This window comes from Chlorocebus sabaeus, chromosome 21 (assembly GCF_047675955.1).
Source record: "Chlorocebus sabaeus isolate Y175 chromosome 21, mChlSab1.0.hap1, whole genome shotgun sequence".
Classification (NCBI taxonomy): Eukaryota; Metazoa; Chordata; class Mammalia; order Primates; family Cercopithecidae; genus Chlorocebus; species Chlorocebus sabaeus.
In genome coordinates, this window is record NC_132924.1 from 120,673,108 (window position 1) to 120,698,743 (window position 25,636).

The 25,636-nt window shown below is 37.2% G+C and overlaps 1 protein-coding gene across 1 annotated transcript in view; it reads left to right on the forward strand.

Moving 5' to 3' along the window:
• CNTNAP2 (contactin associated protein 2) overlaps window positions 1-25,636 on the forward strand; it is a 2,242,274-nt gene that overhangs the window by 1,466,912 nt on the left and 749,726 nt on the right. Inside the window, exon 13 of the mRNA XM_073009464.1 lies at window positions 10,091-10,291. Coding sequence (XP_072865565.1) covers window positions 10,091-10,291 — 201 coding nt within the window. The remainder of the gene's footprint in view (window positions 1-10,090; window positions 10,292-25,636) is intronic.

The following is a 25,636-nucleotide window of genomic DNA, read 5'->3' on the forward strand; positions in this document are numbered from 1 at the left end:
ACGTAATAATAATGGACATAAACTATACTCTAGAGCAAATGGACTTAACAGATAGTTATAGAACATTCTACCCAACAACTGCAGAATATACATTATATTCTTCAACACATAGAACTTTCGCCAAGATAGACCATATGATAGGTTACAAAACAAGTCTTGATAAATTTAAGAAAATCAAAAGTATATCAGGTATTCTCTCAGACCACAGTGGAAAAAAACTAGAAATTAACTCCAAAAGGAACGCTCAAAACTATACAAATACTTGGAAATTAAATCACCTGTTCCTTAATGATCATTAGGTCAACAATGAAATTAAGATGCAATTTTAAAATTGAGCTGATTGGCAATAGTGACACAACTTATCAAAACCTCTGGGATACAGCAAAAGTGGTGCTGAGAGGAAAGTTAATAGCATTAAATGCCCTCATCAAAAAGTCTGAAAGAGCACAAATAAAAAAGCTAAGGTCATACCTCAAGCAACTAAAAAAACAAGTACAATCCAAATGCAAACCCAGCAGAAAAAAAGAAATAACAAAGATCAGAACAGAACTAAATGAAATGCAAACAAAAAATACAAAAGATAAATGAAAAAAAGCTGATTCTTTGAAAAGATAAACAGAATTGATAGACCATTAGCAAGATAACCAAGAAAAAAAGAGAGAAGATCCAAATAAGCTCAATTAGAAATAAAACAGGAGATATTACAACCAATACCACAGAAATACAAAAGATCATTCAAGGCTACTATGAACACCTATACAAACTAGAAATCTAATGTAGGTGGATAAATTCCTGGAAACATACAACCCTCCTAGATTATATCAGGAAGAAATAGAGATTCTAAACAGACCAATGACAAATAGTAAAATTGAAACAGTAGTAAAAAAAAAAATGCCAACAGAAAAGTCCAGAACCAGATGGATTCACAGCTGAATTCTATCAGACGTTCAAAGAAGAATTTGTACCAATCTTACTGAAACTATTCCAAAAGACAGAGAAGAAGGGAATTCTCCCTAAATCATTCTGTGTAGTATCACCCTAATACCAAACCAGGAAAGGACATAACAGAAAAGGAAAACTACAGAGCAATATCGCTGATGAACATAGATGCAAAAATCCTCAACAAAATACTAGCTAACCAAATCCAACAGCATATCAAAAAGATAATACACCATTATCAAGTGGGTTTCATACCAGGGATGCAGGGATGATTTAACATATACAACTAAATAAATATGTTGCATCACATAAAATAATTAAAAACAAAAATAATATGAGCATCTCAATAGATGCAGAAAAAGCATTTGACAATGTCTAACATCACTTTATGATTGAAAACTTCAGCAAAATTGGCATAGAAGGGACGTACCTCAATGTAATGAAAGCCATCTATGACAAACCCACAGCAACATTACACTGAATGGGAAAAAGTTGAAAGCATTCCCCCTGAGAACTGAAACAAGAAAAGGATGCCCACTCCCACCACCTCTATTTAACATAGTACTGGAAGTCCTAGCTGGAGCAATCAGACAAGAGAAAGAAATAAAGGGCATTGGAATCTGTAAAGAAGAAAATAAAGTTATGCTGTTCACAGATGATATGATCATGTACCTAGAAAACCCTAAAGATTCATCCAAAAAGCTCCTAGATATAATAAATGAATTTAGTAAAGTTTCAGGATATAAAATCAATGTACACAAATCAGTAGCACTGTTATACACCAACAACAACCAAGCTGAGAAATCAAAAACTCAATCCCTTTTAAACAGCCGCACGAAGTAATAATAATAATAAAATACTTAGGACTATACCTAACCAAGGAGGTGAAAGATCTCTGCAAAGTAAACTACAAAACACTGCAGAAAGAAATCATTAATGACACGAACAAAGGGGAACACAACCCAATGCTCATGAATGAGTAGAATGGATATTGTGAAAATGACCATACTGCCAAAATCAATCCACAGATTGCAATTTCCATCAAAGTACCATCATCATTCTTCACAGAACTATAAAAAACAATCCTAAAGTTCATATGAAACCAAAAACAAGCCTGCATAGCCAAAGCAAGACTAAGCTAAAAGAACAAATCTGTAGTCATCATGTTACCCGAATTCAAACTATTCTACAAGGCTATAGAGACCAAAACAGGATGGTACTGGTATAAAAATAGGCATGGAACAAAATACAGAATCCAGAAATACAGCCAAATGTTTAAAGCCAACTGATCTTCAACAAAGCAAACAAAAACATTAAGTGGCGAAAGGATACCCTATTCAACAAATGGTGCTGGGATAATTGGCAAGTCACATGTAGAAGAATGAAGCTGGATCCTCATCTCCTATGTAAAAAATCAACTCAAGATTGACCAAAGACTTAAATCTAAGTCCTGAAACCATAAACATACTAGAAAATAACATCAGTTAAGTTCTTCTAGACATTGACATAGGCAAAAAGTTCATGACAAAGCATCCAAAAGCAAATGCACCAAAAACAAAGATAAATAAATGGGACCTAATTAAACTAAAAGCTTCTGCATAGCAAAAGAAATAATTAGCAGAGTAAACAGACAACCCACAGTGGGAGAAAATCTTTGCAAACTATGTAGCTGGCAAAGGACTAACATCCAGAATCTATAAGGAACTCAAATCAGCAACAAGAACAACAAAAAATCCCATCAAAAAGGGGGCAAAGAGCATAAGTAGAGAATTCTCAAAAGAAGATATACAAATGGCCGACAAACATATGAAAAAATACTCAATGTCACTAATTATCAGGGAAATGCAAATCAAAACCACAATGAGATACCACCTGATATGGTTCGGCTGTGTCCCCACCCAAATCTCATCTTGAATTGCAGTTCCCCAACCCAGTGTTGTGCGAGGGACCAGGTGGAGATAATTGGATAATGGGGGCGGTTTCCCTAGTCCTGTTCTTGTGATAGTAAGTTAGTTCTCACGAGATCTGATGGTTTTATAAGGGGCTTTTCTGCCTTTGCTTTGCTCTCATTCTCTCTCTTGCTGCTCTGCTGTGAAGAGGTGCCTTCCATCATGATTGTAAGTTTCCTCATGCCTCCTCAGCCATGTGAAACTGTGAGTCAATTAAAACTCTTTCCTTTATAAATTACCCAGTCTCACGTATTTCTTCATAGTAGTGTGAGAACAGACTAATACAGTAAATTGGTACTGGATAGTGATGTGCTCCTGTAAAGATATCCAAAAATACAGAAGCAACTTTGGAACTGGGTAACAGGCAGAGACTGGAACAGTTTGGAGGGCTCAGAATAAGACAAGAAAATGTGGGAAAGTTTGAATACTTGTTGTATGGTTTTGACCAAAATGCTGATAGGGATATGGACAATGAAGTCTAGTCTGAGGTGGTCTCATATGAAGATGAGGAACTTATTGGGAACTTGAGTAAAAGTGACTCTTGCTATGCAAAGAGACTGGTGGCATTTTGTCCCTGCCCTAGAAATCTGTGGAACTTTGAACTTGTGAGAGATTATTTAGGGTATCTAGCAGAAGAAATTTCTAAGTGGCAAAGCATTCAAGAGGAAGCAGAGCATAAAAGTTTGGAAAATTTGCAGCCTGACAATGAGACAGAAAAGAAAACTCCATTTTCTGGGGAGAAATTCAAGCAGGCTGCAGAAATTTGCATAAGCAGCAAGGAACTGAATGTTAATCACCAAGACAATGGGGGAAATGTTTCCAGGGCATGTCAGAGACCTTCACAGCAGCCCTCCCACCACAGGCCCAGAGGCCTAGGAGAGAAAAATCTTTTGTGAGTTAGGCCCTTGGGACATGGTGCCCGGCATCCCAGCTGCTTCAGCTCCAGCCTTGGTTAAAAGGGGTCAAGGTACAGCTCGAGTCATTGCTTCAGAGGATGCAAGCCCCAATTCATGGTGACTTACACATGATTTTGGGCCTGTGGGTACACAGAAGTCAAAAATTGAGGTTGGAGAACCTCCACCTAGATTTCAGAGGATGTATGGAAATGCCTGGATGTCTAAACGCCTGGATGTCTAAACAGAAGTTTGCTGCAGGGGTCGAGCTATCATAGAGATCCTCTGCTAGGGCAGTGCAGACAAGATATGTGGGGTTGGAGCCCCCACACAAGACTTTGGACTTGAACCTTTGGGTTAATGCTAGAATAAGCTAAGACTTTGAAGACTGTCGAAAAGGCATGATTGTGTTTTGAATTGTGAGATCGTGAGATTTGGGAGGGGCCAGGAGCAGAATGGTATGCTTTGGCTGTGTCCCCACCCAAATCTCATCCTGAATTATAGGTCCCATAATCCTATGGGAGGACCAGATGGAGTTAATTGCATCATGGAGGCAATTTCCCCACATTTTGTTCTTGTGATAATAAGTAAGTTCTCACAAGATCTGATAGTTTTATAGGGGACTTTTCCCCCTTTGCTCAACTCTCATTCTCTCTCCTGCCACCCTGTGAAGAGGTGCCTTCTGCCATGATTGTAAGTTTCCTGAGGCCTCCCCAGTGATGTGGAACTGCAAGTCAATTAAACTTCTTTCCTTTATAAATTACCCAATCTTGAGTATTTCTTCATAGCAACATGAGGATGGACTAACACACCACCTTACTCCTGCAAGAATGGCCATAATTAAAAAATCAGAAAATAACAGATGGCATGGATGTGGTGAAAAGGGAACACTTTTACACTGCTGGTGAGAATGTAATCTAGTACAACCACTATGGAAAACAGTATGGAGATTCCCTAAAGAACTAAAAGCAGAGCTACCATTTAATCCAGCAATCCTACTACTGGGTATCTACCCAGAGGAAAAGAAGTCATTATATGAAAAAGACACTTGCACACACATTTTTACAGCAACAGTATTTGCAATTTCAACAGTATGGAACCAGCCTAAAAGTCCATCAACCAGAGTGGATAAAGAGAATGTGGTAGGTATACACCACGGAATACTACTCAGCCATAAAAAGAATGAAATAATGGCATTCGCGGCAACCTGGATGGAGCTGGAGACTGTTAGTCTAAGTAAAGTAACTCAGCAATGGAAAACCAAATACTGTATGTTCTCACTTGTAAGTGGCAGCTAATCTATGAAGACTCAAAAGCATAAGAATGATATAATGGACTTTGGGACTTGGGGTGAAGGGTGAGAAGGGGTGAGGGATAAAAGACTACATATTGGGTACAGCTGTACACTGCTCAGGTGATGGGTGCACCAAAATCTCAGAAATCACCACTAAAGAACTTACCTATGTAACCAAAAACCACCTGTACCCCCCCAAAATACCAAAAGGAAATAAAAATGTAAAAATTGTGCTTTCCCAGAAAAAAATGACATGAGGCTGTAAAAAAAATTTAATTACTTTATAAAATAAATACATATGTGCATGTGTATTTCTTTTCAAATCTTTCCAAAATATAATTTCCTTGAAGAATAATATATCAATAAATAAGTTATAGCATGCTGCTTTTCTGCTCAAAATCCTCCAATGCCAACAGTTGTTTGTTTTCCTTTGACTACAAAGGACATTGCAGACTCCCGGTCATGCTTTTCCCATGCCCGTCCATCTCTAACTTCCACTTCATCCTATTCTTCCTTCTGTCACTCAGCGGCCCCTTTGTATACCTGAATGATGCCAGGAAAATTCCAGACTTAGAACATTTGCATTTGTATTTCTTCTGTCTGGAATATTTTCCCCAGGCATTCACATGGCTTGCTGGATAACTACCTTATACATTCAAATGTCATTTTCTCAGTGAAGTCTTTTGCAGCTTTTGCTGTATTTGAAAAGGCAATCCCCATTCACAGGGTCTGTCCTTCCCTTCCTTGATTCAGCTTTTTCTCCCTGCCATTATCACTGGCAAACTATATATATATATATGTGTGTGTTTAATTTTAATTATTTTGCTTATGATCTGTTTTTCCCTACTAGAATGGAAGAATATAAGCTCCAAATTTTTTTTTTTATTTTATTGAATTTTAAAACATAACTTTGAGACAGGGTCTTGCTGTGTTGCCCAGACTGGTCCTGAATTCCTGGGCTCAAGTGATCCTCCTACCTCAACTTCCCAAAGTTCTGGGATTACAGGCATGAGCCACCATACCCAACCAAAGCTCCAAAAATGTACAAATGCTTATTGCACTGTGGTTTCCCTAGATACATTCCCTAGACTTGTGTCTGTCATATTGTAAGCACTCAGTAATATTTGTTTAATGGATGGGTGTGTTACAAAACAAACATATAACAAATAATGCACAAGGGTTTGACAGAGGAATGTTTGTGTTGAGAGGGGCAGAAGTAGAGTTTAGGGCTGAGAAGTCACTAGGAACAAATCAGTAGAGACTCTTCAATCTCAGCAAATAGGGTAATATTTTTAAAGTTATTGAAGTTGTGTAAGATAGAGACTATAAATGGGTGACCATTTTGTTTTATTTGCTTAAATTAATGCTTGCCTTTATGACCATTATATTGAAAAGACGTTTATGACCCTTCAAAAACGACATCAGGTTAGAATGCTATTCCATCATGAGTCAAAGAAAGATTTGGAGTACTGCTGCAGGACAAGGCTCTTGATAGAGATTTGCAGGAAAAAAATTAAAAAATGGAAGCAGTGTCAGACACTTGAGTGTTTTATGCCAGAGGCCGACTGCAACAGAAAAGATAAAAACCAACATAATTTAATTAATGTATTTTTAATTAGGTGAACATAGGTGAAGGTAAATCTGCAGGTCTGGACACAAATGACAAACAGTTTATTGTCAGAATCATGTCAGAAAGTGACAGAATTACTAAAATATGATATGGCTTCTTTGATTATCAGAGAAACTAAAGGAAGGCAGTTACGAAGAGGCTAAAGGTAACACTGGAATATATTTATTCAACAGAAAATGTATTACTATGGAGGACACGGTAACTGAACTTGTTCTAATTGATTCAAGAAGAGCGAACTGGAACGTGCTCTAGTAGAGAGGCTTGTCGTTATAGATGAAAGGGATTTAGAGCCTAGACGATGACGTTGCTTTTCTAGAGTCTCACAGGATAGTCCTGGCCAAGCCATAACGGGGACCAAAATGACTTTAAACTGTTCTAGATTGAGTAGCTTGGATCTATTTAACTTTTGCTTTTTTGTTTTTATTTTTTATTTTTTTACTTTAAGTTCTGGGATACATGTGCAGAACGTACAGGTTCATTACATAGGTATACATGTGCCACGGTGGTTTGCTGCACCCATCAACCTATCATCTAGGTTCTAAGCCCCGCATGCATTAGGTATGTGTCCTAATGCTCTCCCTCCCTTTTCTCCCCACACCCCAAAAGGCCCTCGTGTGTGATGTTCTCCTCTCTGTGTCCATGTGTTCTCATTGTTCAACTCCCACTTATGAGTGAGAACATGTAGTGTTTAACTTTTGTTAATTCATGTTTCTACTCAACTAATATTTTTAAGCCCTATTATATGCCAATTTCTGCCTTCTTAACTTTTAATGTGGGGAGGCAGACTTAAAAAAAAAAATAAAAGGTGCACAAATAAAGGGGAGATGAACGCTAGGGAGAAAATTAAAGCAGGATGGGGAGGCAGAGAGCAGCTGTAGAATGGGAAAGGAAAGGCTGGCGCTGGAGGAGAAGGAGTGGGTCCTGAGGGTGCTGAGGAAAGACAAAGGAAGCAGCAGGTGCAGAGGCACTAGGGAGGGACCCTGCTGATGTGTTTGAGGAATGAAAGGTCCGTGTGGCTGGTGCCAAAGGAGCAAGGAGGGAGGATTGGCATGTGAGGGCATAGAGGCAGGAGAAGCCAGGTCATAGAGGGACTTCAGCTGTTTTCAGGACTTGACTTTTACTGGAACAAGACCCGCTGCCATTGAGGGTTTTGAGCAGAGTATCAGAATCTCACTTATATTTGAAAGGCCTCACCGTGACTCCTGTGTTAAATGTAGATGTGGAGGCGGCAAGGGTGGAAAGCAGCAAACTGGTTAGGAATCAGGATGGCTTTGACCCTAGTAGTGGTGGTGGGTTGGCAGGAGGTGTGTTCAAATTGTGGAAATACATTGAAGGTAGAGCAGACAGGATTCATGGGCAGACTGGATGATCAATGCAGAAGAGAGGCATTAATGGTGACTCCTGGGTTTTGTCCTGAGTACCTGTAAGAATGGAGTTGCCATTTACCACGCTGTCTCTCTCTCTCTCTCTCTTTCTCTCTCTCGCTCTTGCTCTCTCTCACCACTTCTTTCCTCTCTATCCCCTTCCTTTTTAATTTATCAGTTGATAAAACTGTATTTGTCTATAGAGTTTCCCACGGCATGGATTTCATGGAGTGTTTCCCTGTGTGCCATTTTACATGTTCCTCTCTCCCTTGTATATTCTGGAAATCCACAGTTAGGTCTATAAACTTGGTCAAAGTCATGCTTGATTTTTATCAATACTACATTACATGTTAACATTGATTATGTATTTTCATCCAAAGGTGCATCACGTCTGGTTTCACTTGTGATTATATTAGCAGCCATTGATAATCATTGCTTAGATCCTACTAAATTTGTCAGAAGTTAGGAAGTGATGATACTCTAATCCCATCATTTAGTCTTTTTTTATGAGCTGAAATATTTCCATCAAGACAATATTTGGTTTCATTAAGGTTCCTATAACAAAGATAGGTGAAAGGCTTGATTCTTCTCTTCATGCACCAGTATTCAAAATAATAAGTTGGTTACCTAGCATCTTCCAAATTTAAACATTTTTAATAATTTTAATAAACTTAAGAATTTAAATATATTTGATATGCCTTAATCCACTGCAGAATATTCTTGTTGATGTTAAAACTGGCCCTTCTTTGGCCCTGGGTGTTTTTGAACTGCCCTCAGTCTGTAATTGCTTATTTTTTTTCTAGTGGGATATATTCCTGGCTCATCTTTCATCTTGCACATTTCCAGCCGTAGAAGCCATCATTTCTCCAGGGATCCTAGTTTTATCTTAGAGGAAATGGTATTTAGTGATGACAGTCTGGTGCACGAGGTTGGTCCTTGTTTAGGAGCTTTTTCAGTGCACAGAGGCAAGACATATGCCACATTTAAAATTAGATAACATCTTAGTTTCTTAGTGATGCTTCTAACTAAAATTTAAACGTATATGGAGCTTTCATTTAACCTTATCTATTTTGTATCTGCTTCTTTTCTTACACTGAAATTTTCAGGGTCAAAATCACCAAGATAATTACTCACTTGCTTTATTCCACATGTATAGAACATTTCAATATCAGAGAATGCAATGTCTAATTTTGCCTAAAAGGTCAGGGTGAAAAGAACATTTGTTGACAAGATGAAGATATATATTCTGATTAGAGCAAACACTATGTAGGAAGACTCAGAGGCTTGAAAGAGCATAGTTCATTTAGGAAAGAGAAAATCCGGTTCCACCAGAGGAATGATGGATGACAGTCAGGAAGAAGTTGGAACATAATGAGCCTGATATTCAATGCTGCAGATGTTAGAGCACCAACCAGATACAAAAGCTTTTTTTTTTTTTTTTTTTTTTTTTGCCTTGTTTTCAGGAGGTATCTTGTGTTTGTCTTCAATAAAAATATTGCTTTCTAGGCTGGGCGTGGTGGCTCAGGCCTGTAATCCCAGCACTTTGGGAGGCCAAGACGGGCGGATCACAAGGTCAGGAGATCAAGACCATCCTGGCTAACATGGTGAAACCCCGTCTCTACTAAAAAATACAAAAAAAAAAAAAAAAATGTAGCCGGGCGAGGTGGCGGGCGCCTGTAGTTCCAGCTACTCAGGAGGCTGAGGCAGAAGAATGGTGTAAACCTGGGAGGCAGAGCTTGCAGTGAGCTGAGATTCGGTCACTGCACTCCAGCCTGGGCGACAGAGCGAGACTCCATCTCAATTAAAAAAAAAGAGTATATATAGCTTTCCTACTTTGTCCTCATAGGCAGAATTTAGGGATGAGCAAAGAGCAGGGGATGTTTTAAGGATTGCTCTCCTTAACACTGTTCTACACCAGCTCAGTAAAAAGACCATTTAAGTGTAGCTCAATTATTTTCTGACATTTGGAGAAGCATTTGCATACTAATAATCCAGGGTCCTGGTTGTTTTTCTCCCTACAGAGGACAAAGTGTGGACCATAGTGTCTCATGACTTGCAGATGCAGACGAATGTGGTCGCCTACAACCCAGAAAAATACTCAGTGACACAGCTTGTTTACAGCGCCTCCATGGACCAGATAAGTGCCATCACTGACAGCGCGGAGTACTGCGAGCAGTATGTCTCCTATTTCTGCAAGATGTCAAGGTTGTTGAACACTCCAGGTAGGCTGAGAATGGAACGTTACTTTTAATTACTATCTCAGCTGGTGCCTGGAATTACCTAAACAATCCAACAGGTGCGGTTCATTATCTTATAGTCCAGTCTTCAGTAGGAAGGAAGCTGTAAATAAGTAAAACAGAATCATTTGGTGTGGTTTCTGCAGAATGAAGCTAAGAAAGAATGATTTTGAAGAAAAAGTAGTCTGTTGTTTTAAACTTACGGATTTTTAAATTTTATGTGCATATATGTTTCTAGTGCTTAATTATCAGTAGTGACTGTGAGACAAAGTTTATCAGAGCTCCTTGTGAACATTCAAGCAATTCCGTTTGAGAGTTTGGGGTGTCTTTATTGTAAAGATGAAAGCATTCTAAAAATTGTCTACAGTCAAATAGGATATAGAATAGCGATAGAATTTAGAGCTCTTTCTTCCCAGTAGTCGCTTCACGGTACGTGTTTGTCTCAAGAAGTCTAGCCTGATTTTTTGTTTTCATGATGGCCAACTTTTAACAATTTGCTAGCGTGTGTGTGAGTGTGCACATGCAAACACACATACGTGTGTGCAAGACTGTGTCAGGGGTGTAGAGAATAGAGCGGTTCCAAAAGATATACTGGAAATAACTTTACTGCAACAAGTCCCATATGCTGTGGGAGTCTTGGCAGTAAATTCGAGATGTTGTCAGAAAACTGCATCTCTGTGTCTGTAGTAAAACACAGTGGAAATAAGTTAAAGAAATATGAGTTCATAATTTCTAACCTTACCACTTCCCAAGTATGTGACTTTGGGGGAGTTAATTGACCTCTTTTTAAAATTTTACCTTAATTGGCAGATAAAATTGTATATGTCTATCGTGTACAATGTGTTTAGAAATATATATATATATACACACACACACATATATATAGTGGAATGGCTAACTCTAACATATGTCTTGCCTCATACATTTATTATTTTTTGTGAAGCAAACACTTAAAATCCATGCTTAGCAATTTTCAAGATATGATAAATACATTGCTATTAATCGTAGTCACCATGTTGTACAATAGACCTCTTGACCTTAAGCCTCAGTTTCCAGTGTCTTTTTCTGTCAAGCAGAAACTATAATGCCTACTTCAGGGTGATTGGGAGAATTTCGTAAGGTAATATACTAAGTACTTATAAGACTTGATACACTTAAGAACATGATAAGTAGCAAGTAGTATATTGATTTTTTAAAATCATGTTAAGCAACTTTGTGCTATGTCAGAGACCAGTGGGCTGTTGGATGCCCCAAAACAGTGATGAATTGAAAGCAATGTTGTACGGAGTAGTTTACAGAGAAGAGTTATAAGCAAACAGTGATACGGCTCCAATGACTGAAGGAACACCAGGGTTCTTAATCTCACGCAGAATTGGATAAAACAACATGGACATACGTGGAGTGGTTTTAAGGAGAGGAGCGTTTAACAGGCAAGAAAGAAGGAAGAAAAAAACTCCTCCCCCATACAGAGACAGAGAGAGGGAGGATTCCAATGAGAGAAAACCCCGTGTGGGGTGGTTAAGTGGCTGCTTATATGAGGAGGATGGAGGCGGTGGTACCTGATTTGCATAGGGCTCAGGGAATTGGTTTGACCAGGCATGTTATTCACCTAGCCCAGGGGGAAAAACTGGCCCTCCCACCCTAGCCTTTTAATATGCAAATGAAGGGCGCCATGATGCTCTACCCACATGCAGGTATGTGGGGGCGGCCATGTTGCCAGGTACTTGTGAGGGCAAGGAGGAAGGCGGCAGGAATCTCCATGTTTGGGTGGACCCCCTTTCTAATGGCTGGTATTTGCACATCAAAGCTTGCCAGGCTGACTCTAAGAGCCGGGGCTTTCCTGCTAGACAAGAAAGATTTTTGGAGCTGCTTTAAAAGAAACAAAAACTTTCCAAGGACCCCTTTTCTCTTCTATCTGCCTAAAATAATTTCTTAATAATTTCTTAATAACTCCTATAACAATAGTACACGATATTGTGAAAATGTGAGTGCTTTCTATGTGCAAAGCCTTGTGCTAGAAGTATAGACAGAGTATCCTCTAAGAAATAAGGTCGGAAAGGAGGGGTGGGAGTAGACTAGGAGGGAAAGGAAATGCTGTGCTGTGGAGTTGGGACTTCATCCTGAGGGCCAGTACGTCTCAGACTTTAGTTGGCATTACAATATCTGGTGAGATAATAAAACCTGGTTTGCTGGGCCCCATTCCCTGAGTTTCTGATTCAGCAGGTCTCAGGTAGTGCTTGAGAATTTGCATGTATAGTGAGTGCTATGGACTGAATTATGTTCCCCCAGAATTCCTATGTTAAAGCCCTAACCCCCAATGTGACTGTATTTGGAGATTTGGCTTTTTGTAAGTAATTAAGATTAAATGAGGGCATAATGGTGGGGTCCAATAGGATTGGTGGCCTCAGGAGAACAAACAGAAAGAAGTCGTCTTTCTGTCATGTGAGGACAGCAAAAAGGCAGCACCTGTAAGCCAGGAAGAGAACCCTCACCAGAAACAAAATCAGCCAGCACCTTGATCTTTCACTTCCCAACCTCCAGAACTGTGAGAAAATAAATTTCTGTCGTTGAAGCCACTCAATGTATGGTATTTTGTTATGGAAGCCTGAGCAGATGAATACAATGGGGTCCCAAGTGATGCTGATATTACTGGTCTAGAGATCGTGCTGAGAACCCGCACAACTCTTTTTTCTATTCACTTCCACTTCTCATAGAGGGGTGTGTTTGTGTGTGTCTGTGTGTGTGTTTTAACTGGATCTGGTTTCCAGTGTTAGGAAAAGTCAAAGACTATATGTAGAAGACCAAGGGCACTAAGAACCATTAATGAGCCTCATCAGCTTGTCTTCATTGTTTCATGAGCGGATGCTCCTTACTGAAGCTCTTTTCACGGATTCCAGTGAATTAGTCTTCAGTCCTGGGGTGGGGGTGGAAACGGGGGCAAATTCCTGACCAGCGAAAGAACCTTGATACTCTCAGCTTTATGTTCTTTATTTTCTTTCTTCCTTTGATTAAACTCCAAAGTCAGCTTTTACTTTTTGAATTTTGCTCTGGTAATTAAAAAACACAGTATGGCTTCTGAATATGTTCAACTTACAGTTGAGGTACGAGGAGAATTAGACTAGAGGTGGGAAAAGAATTTACCTATAGTGCTCCTGGTCTTGCAGTTCAGCTTCTTTCTTCCCCCATCATTGACATTCCTTGTCTCATCCCCTCAACCACCACGAAGCCTCACACACATAACCACTCTCCTTTACAAAACATAAAATGTACAAAACATCAGGAAAAATGGGATAAACTTATTATTAAGCGCTGTGTTAGTTGCATTTTCTAATAGTGAGATAAAGACATTTTTCTTTAATCTCCAGATACGCCTTTCACGAGAAAAACTGCTCAATTGAAATCAAGAGTAAACTTTTAATCTGAAGAGTAAATATACCATTTTCTTTGTATTTCTAGACATCCAGATACTGGATTTCCTGTCATTTGTAGATTATTATTGGACATAATAAATTGTACTTTAAAAATCAGTTTCTCGTAATTTTCTTGCCTGTTGGGACATCCTATATATATCCAATCTTTGATTCACATAGGATTTGTACTTAACAAAGGTTTGCTGATTCAAATGAAGTGAATAATAGGTAGCTTTGCATGTTGCCTCATCCAACCGTGGGGCAGTTGTTTTAGGCAGGAGTGTATATCAGAGTTTTTAGGTTGCTTGTCAAAGTGTGGATTGAATGGCCTTACTCCCAGGCTTTCATAGAGGTTGGTTGGGGCCCCAAGATATTTGCTTTTAACAAACATCCATGGGTGATTCTGTGAACCACACATTGAGAAACACTGTCTTTAATTTATGGCATGAAGGTTTCTCATGTTAGAATTTAAGGTGTTAGTCCTTCATATGGGAGAAGATTAAAGGGAATATTAGGGCTTGTCTGACCCACTGAAATAAAATGGCATACGTAGTTACCTCCTTCAACTAAAATAAATTGGCATAATACAATTTTTTAATTCTTTTGATATACCAGTCTCTAAATATTGTAAAGTGAATTTCAGCTTACCCTTCTGAGTCATTTTTTACAGTCCCAATTTTCATTTTCTAGGCCTACTAATCTGCAGAATAGCTGATGCAAGGAAAAGGAGTGGTTGAGACAGCAAATTCCTTGTATTATTATATTCTGTAGATGTCAAAACAAGAAAGAACACAATTTAATAAAAATCTTTAATTTGTTTCTTTAAAGGAGCTAATGTTTACTGTAATTGTTTTTTTTTTTTTTTTCCTCCTTCATGGTAACATTCCATTTTAAATATCCATTTACTTATTCTTAACTAAGACTGAATTATATTAGAACTTCTGTAGTAGTACTTGTGACATCTGTTTGAATACGAAGTATATTCATTATAGTCATTGCAATTAAAATGAATATCAAATGAGTTTGTAATAGCTTTGCACTTAAAATGTTGTTTTTTATTTTAAGAGCTTTACCCTCAAGAGTTCATTTGGGGCTCTATAGTTTCTAATGATACTTATGATAAATAGTTGATATGCATATGGACCTCATTTTTATTTTGATAAATGTTTCTTTGTACCATACCATTAGCTAGCAAATGTAAAATTACCCATTATTAGTTTCTTACAATTTTTACAAGGATAGTAATATATGCCATGTAATGTGCTCTCTTTTATTACTGCAAAACTTGAAAATAGAAACAAATTAAAAATAATGATTTTGCCAATATTTATGGTCATGTCTATTCTCGCAATGTAACTATTACTTCAGTTGTCCTCAGCTTTATAAAAGACATAGAAATGGAAAAATAAAAAGTTATTTTATTTTATATAGAAGAGCCTGCCTAGAATGAGGCATACCAATTTGGGAATCACCAAATTAGTCTACCCAAACATAGAAAAATAATTAATGGTCATCCAAATGGATGGCTGCATGGTTTATATTTATATCCCCAGATTTGTAAATGTAATAGCACCTGAACTTATGAAGGGCTAAATTAGTGAACAATGAAATCTACTTCTGAAATAAGTACCATAAGAACTTGAATTTGGCCGGGTGTGTTGGTTGAGGCCTGTAATCTCACACTTTGGGAGGCCAAGGCAGGCGGATCAGTTGAGGTCAGGAGTTCAAGACCAGCCTAGCCAACATGGTGAAAACTCATCTCTACTAAATATACAAAAAAGTACCTGGGTGTGGTGGCATGCACCTGTAATCCCAGCTACTTGAGAGGCCGATGCAGGAAAACCACTTGAACTCGGAAGGCAGAGGTTGCAGTGAGCTGGTGTCATGCCACTGCACTCCAGCCTGGGCAATAGAGTGAGACTCCGTCGCAAAACAAACAAAACAAATCTTCAATTAGATAAATCAAGCACTGAGGGAGTTCCATTAGATCTTACTTGCGTAGTCTTAGTCAACAATACTAATACTTTTAGATAACCAAAATGTTTCTCTGTGTTCGGATAAGACCTATTATGCTGCCATTAAAATGTTTATTTGTGTATCTTATATATATTGTAGTCATATATTTATTTTACAAATCGTATTATACTTTCTAATTAAGAATCTTTTTGCTGAAGTATTGATTCCCTACATACCTAAAGATGTATTTAATTGTAGAGTTATAAAGTTATCTTTTCAATTTTTCTGGCTATATTTAGCACTGCTTTGTTAGTTTCCAGTGTTTTTCTTCTTTTAATTTCTCAGTGTTGTCTAGTTCTCAGAAATGATACTTTTTACTGCTTCCTTTGTTGAAAGAAGCAATATAAATTATATATACTTTTGGATAGTTTACTATTAGATTTTGTATCTATTGAAATTGAATTATGCTTACAATTTTTGCCTATAAAGTAAGCTGTGTAAAATTCAGTATACTTGATGATACTAAACTGTAATTTAGTGGCTTTGAAAAGACAAGAAAACATGACTCTGGCTTTGTAACATATAATCTATTTTTAGCAAAAAATTCTAAACTTTGGTGCAGTTATCAAGCAAATGAATTTCAAGTTATGCTGTGCATTATAAGAAGGTGTAGCATTTAACTCTTAAGACAACATAGATAAATCACTCAACTCCAATAAAAGATTTTTCAGTAAATAAAATTTATTGTGACTAATCAGTATATTAATCAAAAGATTATTTACTTAATTATTATACCCAATCATTATATTAAGATTGGGTGATATAATTAAATGAGACAAGCAAGGAGGATAGTAATAACTAAAAAGTAAAATTAGAAAATTATATCTAGTAATGTTTCATGCCCAGACAACTAGCATCTGCGTGATGGGCACTGTAATTGAAGGGGACAGAGGAATTGCAGGGAGAAGAGTAAGCAACTATTTCAACAATATAGATAGGAGTTGATGAGAACCTCAACTGGAATAATGAATAGGAAAATAAGTCAACAAATGTTTTTTAGTTTTGCCTGTGTATCAAGAAGTGTGACATATAAGCTGATATGGGAAAGATTCAAATGAGTTAGCTAAGAAAAAAATTACAGGAGGGTTCTGCGTTAGTGATGTCAGCATGTTCAATGATTCAGAGATGGAGATCAAGAGATGCTAATTTGAAGGAAGTGAGAGGGGTCAGAATGGCTGGAGTAGGGAACCTGAAGGCAGGAGAGGCAGAACAAAGGAAACTGGAAATTAATTCAGAGTCTCTGCATAATGTTGAGAATTTTATTTGAATGGCAAACAGAATGGTTTCAAGTAGGGAAGTTCTGGCTGTTCCATGGAGACTGGAGTGGAGGAAGCAGAGGTGGTATGAAGAGTCCGTTGGCACCATGTCACCAGAATGCACATGGACCGCATGTCTGGGAGGCCCACTGGGACTTGAGAGAAAGTTTGTTGTTGTTTAGATGGTGGAATCAACAGGAGTTGTGATTACTTATATATACAGAAGGAAGAAAATTCAAGAGTGACTCAAGTTTCTGACTTGAAAAACTGGCTAACAGTTCTAAGGCTTATGTTGTTTATTAAGAAAAATCTGGAGAATTGGTAGTTACTTCACTTTAACATGCAAAGTGATGGCACTAGGAATACAGGTTTTTATGTGGTCTGTGATGGCTGATGGCATAGCGTAAAATCCTTTTAACTGACATCAAAAAATTAATGAGTTACATTTTTTCTTCCCTGAAATTTTCTTAAACATACTCTACAACTAAAATAAAATGAAAGAAAATGAAAGAACTAAGCGTATCATTAGAATCCTAATGTTTTCCATTCTTGCATTTATATTGAAAGATCAGAAAATATATAGTCAAGACTGACCAATCTTAATTATGTAACAAATTTTTTTTTGTTTCCCTCATGCAAAGCCTTCTGTATCGCTTCAGCTTCCTGGGCTGCCTTGGTTTCACGGCACCTGCATGATGACTGAAGCAAGGGAGGAGCAGGCTGCAAACCTAAGCGCAGACAATTAAATACTCCTGCAAGGAAGTAACACATTGTGTGTGCGCACATTTTATGGACCAAAGCAAGTCACATGTTTTGCTGGGCCTAACTTTAGAGGAAGACAAAGTACAATCTTCCCAGGTACTCAGGAGCAAAGATCAAGTAGACTTCCTGAATAGTTGTAATGCCTTCTTAAGATGACTCAGAGAGGTAATGGGAGGAGAAAGAAAAGAACACAGAAGAAAAGAAAAATACTGATTTTGTTTATTTATTTGTGGATGGAATGTTATGTTCACCTTTTTTTTTTTTTTTTTTTTTTTTTTTTTTTTTTTTTTGAGACAGAGTCTCTGTCACCAGGCTGGAGTACAGTGGCATGATCACGGCTCACTGCAACCTCCACCTCCCAGGTTCAAGTGATTCTCCTGCCTCAACCTCCCAAGTAGCTGGGACTAAAGGCACATGTCGCCACGCCTAGCTATTTTTTTTTTTTTTTGTATTTTAGTAGAGACAGGGTTTCACCATATTGCCCAGGCTGGTCTCGAACTCCTGAGCTCAGGCAATCTGCCCACCTTGGCCTCCCAAAGTGCTAGGATTACAGGTGTGAGCCACCGCACCCGGCCAGTTCACTTTTTTTTTTTTCCCCCCCAGCAAGGGTCAGAGACAAAGAGAGACTCCACTCAAAGGCTAATTTCAATGTAAGAGGACACCCTTCTTTTACAAATTAACTGGTAAGCAAAAAAATAAAAAATAAAAGTACTGATACTATAATTATTTGCTTCCTTATGAAACCTTCTACAATTCTTACAGACAGTGATCACCATTTTTTTCTGAATTCCTGTTTCACTTAGGGTCTAACCCCTGTCACTTAGCAGTTGATTATGGGCTATTCCTGGCTCTTCTTGCTCTTCATTATTTTCTGGTGTTTTAATGTTCTCTTTCTTACAACAATGCAAGGTCTTTGAGGACAGGGGCCATATCTTAGTATCTTCCATCATGCCTGGCTTCTAGACATCTACCTAGGTAGTGAATAAATTAGAAAAACACTAATTTGAAAAGGGGACTAAAGAAGAGGATGCAGCTAGCTAAAGGAACTGAAAAGTTATTAAACAGTAGGAAGAAAGAATCAGATTAGGAAAGCCTTATAATTGGGAAGCTAAGGGAGATGGGTATTCAACAATAAACAAGCAAGTAAAAAATAAGCAAAAACAAGAAAATTGGGGTGCAATCAATGTTGAGACAGAGAGGAAGCCATCCCCTGTCATTATCTGTTGGGAGGCTGCTGGAGTTTCATGTCAGTGGAGTTTGGTGGGTTGAGTCACTGAAGACTGCATGGGGAAAAGAAAGAATAGGGGAAAGTTTTCAAAAGGTTGACGGTAAAAGGATGGCTACATGTGGAAAAGCTACTTAATCAGATGACAAAGCAAGAGTAGGGGTTTAGAAATGTTTGATATTTTTAGGGATGAGGGAGTTGTAACAAATTTATAAACTGAGAAGGAGACATTGGAGAGGTTCGGATTAAAGACGTAAGACAGAAAAGAAATATAGGTCCCAGGAGAGAAAGAAGAGTGTAGAATTTGCTTTGGTAAAGAACAAGAACACCTGTTTCAAGAAGGGAGCTAAAGAGAAGGGCAGAAGTTCTCATTAAATGTCTTGAACAATGCCATTGTAGACATTTATCTCATTTAACTCTCAAAGTTATACCAAGTAGATTTTATTATCTCTGTTTTACAAAACAGGACTCAGAGGAATAAACTTACTGCAGACCACCATATTAGTCCACTTTCATGCTGCTGATAAAGACATACCTAAGACTGGGCAATTTACAAAAGAGAGAGGTTTAATGGGCTCACAGTTCCACATGGCTGAAGAGGCCTCACAATCATGGTGGAAGGTGAAAGGCATGTCTCACGTGGCAGCAGACAAGAGAAGAGAGTTTCCTCAGGGAAACTCCCCTTTATAAAACCATCATCTTGTGAGACTTATTCACTCTCATGAGAGTAGCATTGGAAGGACCTGCCCCCATGATTCAATTACCTCCCACCCGGTCCCTCCCACAACATGTGGGAATTGTGGGAGCTACAATTCAAGATAAGATTTGGGTGCAGATACAGCCAAACCACATCAGCCATCATAGCTGGAAGGGGAAAAACTGAGATTCAAATGTATATCTATCCTATTAAAAACCTTTCTGACACACTGAAGAAAGTGTGAACATGGAGAAGTCAATGCTTGGCCACCAAAATGAGTATAGAACTAATCCCAGCAGGAATTGTACCCACCCCCATCTTTTCAACCACTCTGAAAGAATGTTTTCCCTCGTCATTTTCTTTTGTGTGTGTGTGTGCATGATTAGAAATGCTATTTACCAAGTGACCTTTGGTCAGTTCCAATATTTCTGATTAACAAATTAATCTTAAGGTAAAATTTATTAAGGGTAGCTTGAGTTGCACCTAAAGGGTACTACTAGTGCCTTTCAAGTGGCAGACTTGAACTTTGAGGTGAGACTTTGATTGTGTGTGTGCCTATGTTTGTAGCTTAGTCTTTAAAATGACAAATATAAGGATGAAATGGAAACTTCCTGAAGTTATCCAGTCACTCTGTAGAGCTTGTAAATCTGTCTTCTCGTGTCTTTCTAGTTAAGGTAGACTCTAACCTTTTGATTTTGAAAAGCCATGTTTAAAGAAGTACTTATTCTTGCTTACAATAATTATAAAGAAAAGTGAAAATACAAAGCCTGCATGAGAATTATGGATTTTATGTTTATTTCTCCTTGTAGTTATCTGGCCATATGTTTTCTTAAGTTTTCAGACAGGAGAGCACACTGCTGTTAATCTTTTTTAAACAAAGATTATATATTAAAATGAGAGCAACTTAAAAATTACACCAAAGCTGAATTTTCTTTGAAGATTATCGCATCTTAATGAATGGATTTGTCCCAATTTATGAGAAGTATGAGTTTATAGAGTTGCATTTAAACTAGTTAAACTTCAATATATTAAAAGACCATAAAGCCAAGTTTTTCAAATTTGCATTTTAGTTTATTATATTATAAAAGATTGTAAAAATGAAAAACCAGCTATTATCCAATTCTAAAAATTAAAAAACTATGTTTGGACTATTTTTCAAAATTCCATACTACTTACTCTGCCATTCTGAATTTCAAAAAGGGATAATCATAAAGTCTTCTAAAAAGATTGGATAGATAAAACAACATGTACTTTAAACTTTGTAAATGATAAAATAATATAACAAAATTTAAGAAGAAAATTTTTTTAAGAGTACTAACAATTTTATTATTTATCTTTATGAATATTACTCTCTAGTTTTTGCTTCCATCTGTATACACTTTCACAGTCAGAAGCAAAACTGAAATGAAGTTAATGTGATAGTCTTTTCTACTGACATTAAATCATACTTTTTTCCAGTTCATATATTTTCCTTAAAATTACCCACTTTAATTGTATCATAAAATGAAGATAAACCTAATTCATCACCTAATAAACCTAATCGTAAATTATTTTTGAAAACACCTCCCCTAAACAAGCTACTGAAGAAAAGCATCAGAGTTTTACTATAAACTTCTCTTGGAAATACCTAAAGTATTGTTAAGATATTGCTCAGTTATTCATTCTGCAAACATTTATTGAATATAAAATATTTAGTTAGGTGCTATGAGAATATAATGAGGGTAAAAATAATACAGTTGGCTCTTCAACAACACAGGTTTAAACTGTGAGGGTCTGCTTACATGTGGATTTCTTCTGTCTCTACCACCTCTGAGACAGCAAGACCAACCCCTCCTCTTTCTCCTCCTCCTCAGCCTACTTAACATGAAGATAAGACTTTTATAATCACCCACTTATGCTTCGTGATTAATAAATGTATGTTCTTTTCCTTTCAATTTTCTTAATAACATTTTCTTTTCTCTAGCTTACTTTATTGTAAGTATACAGTATATAATATATAAAATACATAAAATGTATGTTAATTGACTGTTTATGTTATCTGTAAGGTTTCCAGTTAACAGTAGGCTATTGGTAGTTAAGGTTTGGGGAGTGAAAGTTATAGGTCAATTTTTACTGCACAGGGGGTTGGTGCCCCAACCCCTGAGTTGTTTACTGTACTTTAAAATAGCATTTGCCTTGAGATACAGAGTGAAACTTTTTTCATAATGACAATAAAATAATTTTGTATAAGACTCTTACAAATACTGAAAAAATCTTACTGGTATGTCCATCAAGGATAAAAGACTGAATAAATTTAGAATTCATAATGACTTCCAAACATTTTGATATGTGTATTTTGCATTAGGTAATTCTGCCTCCCCTGTTTGAAGAGGTTATATTTGGAGGAAAGATCAGGAAGGCTTAAGAATGGGAGAAAATACGGTCTCAGAGTACTATTAACCAGGATATCAGTTCAGGTTCAACCAGTGAAACAGAACAAGTAGAAGATAGATTTAGAGATTTATTGCAAGGAATTGGCTTATGCAACAGCGGGGCCTGGCAAGGCAAGTCCAAAGCTGGGTCATACTATCAGGAAAGAAAGGCTGGAACCTCCAGACCCACACTGAAGCTGATGCCCACAGGAGGTATTCCTTCTTTAAGGAAGTCTCAGCTCTACTCTTAAGGCCTTTCAACTGATTGAATCAGGCCCATCCAGATTATCTAGAATAAACACTTTTACTTAAACTGTAATTACATTTACAAAATGCCTACGTAGCAACACCTGGAAGAATGTTTGTTTGAATAAGTGGACCCCGTAGCTAAGTTGACTGATAAAACCGACCGTCACAGTCAACAAAGATAACTTTTAAAATGAACTACTGATAGATCCATTTCTAGAATAGCAATGATTTATTCCCTCATTTGTATCACATATGCGTCTCTGGGTCAATATAGACAGGTGACATAACATAGACATAACAGGTGAGATCTACCTGTTAGAGGTATGGAGGGATCTTCCATTCTCCTATCTTTTCATTTCTAATGATGGTACACTTTGGTTGAGTGTCAAATTGCCAAATAAAGTTAAAACAATGGCAATTTGAAGGAATCAAGTAGATCAACTCAGGGAGGTAAGTCAAAAGACAAAGACTCCTTTTCTCTGTGTTGTTTCAAAACAGTTGGAGATGGCTTCATTCCACATTTTGATGAATATGGCATGTGTCCATTAACTCCTCATTCTCTCAGAGTTCTGTCTAAACGGAAGCACCTCCATTGAGTCAAATACAAACATCCTCTTTCTACAACCTTCAGAAAGCTGCAGTGCAGCCCTATCTTGCCGTCAACATTCCTCTGCAATGTTTGTTTTCTAACTCTTACAATTGAATCAAGTTCCACTACCATGCAACATAAACATAATGTTAAAGATGCTCAGAGAAATACGGTTGAAGAAACTCATCGTCACAGAAGTGCCTGTGAATAAAATAATCCATAAATTTTATTTCAGAGACTGTATCTTTCCCGAGCTATTATTTTCTCACCAATGAATGATAAGACTTCTCTGAAATACTAGTCACACTGATGGAAGTTGGATTCTATTACCTATTGTGTTTGCTTACAATTTACCAACACCAGTGGCTGGGTAAATAGTGTTTATAGGACAGTGAATAATGTTGCAGAGTGTTAGCTGACTAGGAATGCCACAGCCATTATGACCTTCGCCCCATATCTTAAAATCTCTATAAAAACATGCTCAGGTTTTTTTTTCTCTCTTGGTACTGGACCTGAAATTCAGGCTTAAAAATATATTGTCATATATACATCTAGATAACTAATGCTTAATAATTATCTCCAAGTTAGATCACGATATAAATGAAGGGAGAGGAAATATCATTAGTATTTATTGAAGGCTCACCTGGACATTTTATATATATTGGCTCATTCCACCCCAAATCTCTGTGAGTTGTATATCAGAATTTCCATTTTATATCTGAGGAAACATAACTTTAGAAGGGTTAATTAACCCAAAGAAAAACAGTAAATACCATGCTGACAGTCCAAACCAGATTAAAATCTAGGTTTATGTGCCTGTAGACTCTATATTTTCTACCCCAAGAAGTTAGAAAGGAAGGAAGGGGGAAGAAAGGAAGGAGAAAGAAAGGAAGGGAGGGAAAGGAAGGAAGAAAGAGAATGAGGCAACCTAATAAGCTAATCAACTGGGGAATTTTTAATTTTTTCTATTGAAACATTAATATGTGCTTTCAGCATAGTTAAAAAGGAAGACCCAAACAGTTTTGTTAAGCAATAGGCCAAAAGAGACATTTATAAGAACTGCACAAACTTCTTTCTGAAAAATCCTACCTTTTTATGTTTTTTCAATATCCACTATTGGTCTTGACAAGTATATTAAAAAATGTGGTTTATATGACAATTTGTTTGAAATGATATTGAAAAACATTTGATGTGAAAGAAATGAAAAAAAAAAAAACCATGCCTCTCTCTCTACAGAGCATTTGACTTTCATGTTTTTAATATCAAGGTATTTCAAATAGAACATGTGAATTGTATATTGATGAAATAGAAAAAGACTGCAAAAGGTTATCCCCTTCTTTTCAGACATAGGATATGGAAACGAAATGTTGATGTTTTCTTTCTTCCTTCTTCTTCTTCTTTTTTTTGATCTTTTCAGAAGAAACTCTTATGTCTAAGCTAACACAAGTGACACGTTCAGTGTTTCATTCTTACCTTATTAATTTGCTTTTGATAGATTTCTCCAAGATCCTGCTAAAATGAGAAAGATAGAAATCCCCAGCTTGGCAGAGCAGATGGGGAGCACCTGGGGGGATGAAGAGCGGGACACTGATACAGACATGAAATTCAACGATCAGAGATATAGAGACTTACTCCATTAGGGAAGGGACTTGCTTCCTGTCAAAAACAAACAAACAAATGAAATCACCCTCAGTTCGGTTTTGTAAGTAGGAGGGAGAACAGACTAGAGGAAGAGGCACTAGGGGAGGAACCGTGCAGGGGAGAAGGAAGGAGGGCACTGGGTATGTCAGCAGAGGGGAAGGAGGTCCTGGGCAGGAAGGCAAGGCCCTGGGGGAGAGCAACAGTAACTAGAACCAACAGTCCACTCTGCACGTCTGTTCAGCGAGCCTGTTGGCTATATTTAGTATTTCATAAATTTTATAAACTCATGTTACTTTAGTTGGCCCAAATGTTAAAATCAATTAATCTTTCTCTTTAGAAGGCAGATATTTAAGCCTATCTAGAAACCAAACATACTTTATTTTGTTTTTATTTCAAAATGTCAAAATGGTAAGGTAATCAAGGCAGCAAAATTAAGAGGATCAACATTATGAGACATTCAAGTATACCAACAGAAGCATAATATGTAAACGAGGACAAACAGACTTCTACTCTATCACAGTTATAAATTATAATCACAGTTATAAATTTGCATAAAGAGAACTGGGAGAACAATTTATAAGGTTCTAATGTAAATATAAGAAATCTTAATGAAATGGTATCAACCAAAGCAGAGAAAAAGTGTGTACCTCCTAAATGCTAGTTGTGCTACATAGGTTTCATAGGTTTTCACAAATGACTTGCATTTTGGAATACCTAGACAAATGTTATCTGAACTAATAAAAGACAACCAAAAGGTAGATTCATATAGTTAAAAAATTATAATATGCTTTTTGGCATTGGAATGTTCTAAAATAATTGTTTAAATATAGGCATTAGCAATATCTAAAAATATATTCTAAACCTAATAATGAAGTTATAAGATAATCAATGGCAATGACTTGTCCCTTCCTTGTATCCCTGAGCAATTTCTTATTCTTTTTCCTTCCAATCTGGGAATAAACTACTTTCTTTGTTTAGCCATAAGAAACAACTCATCCATTAAAGTTTTATCATGAGATTGCAGCAATTCAATTACAGCTTCAGACTCCATTTCTAATTCTAATTCTTTTGTTA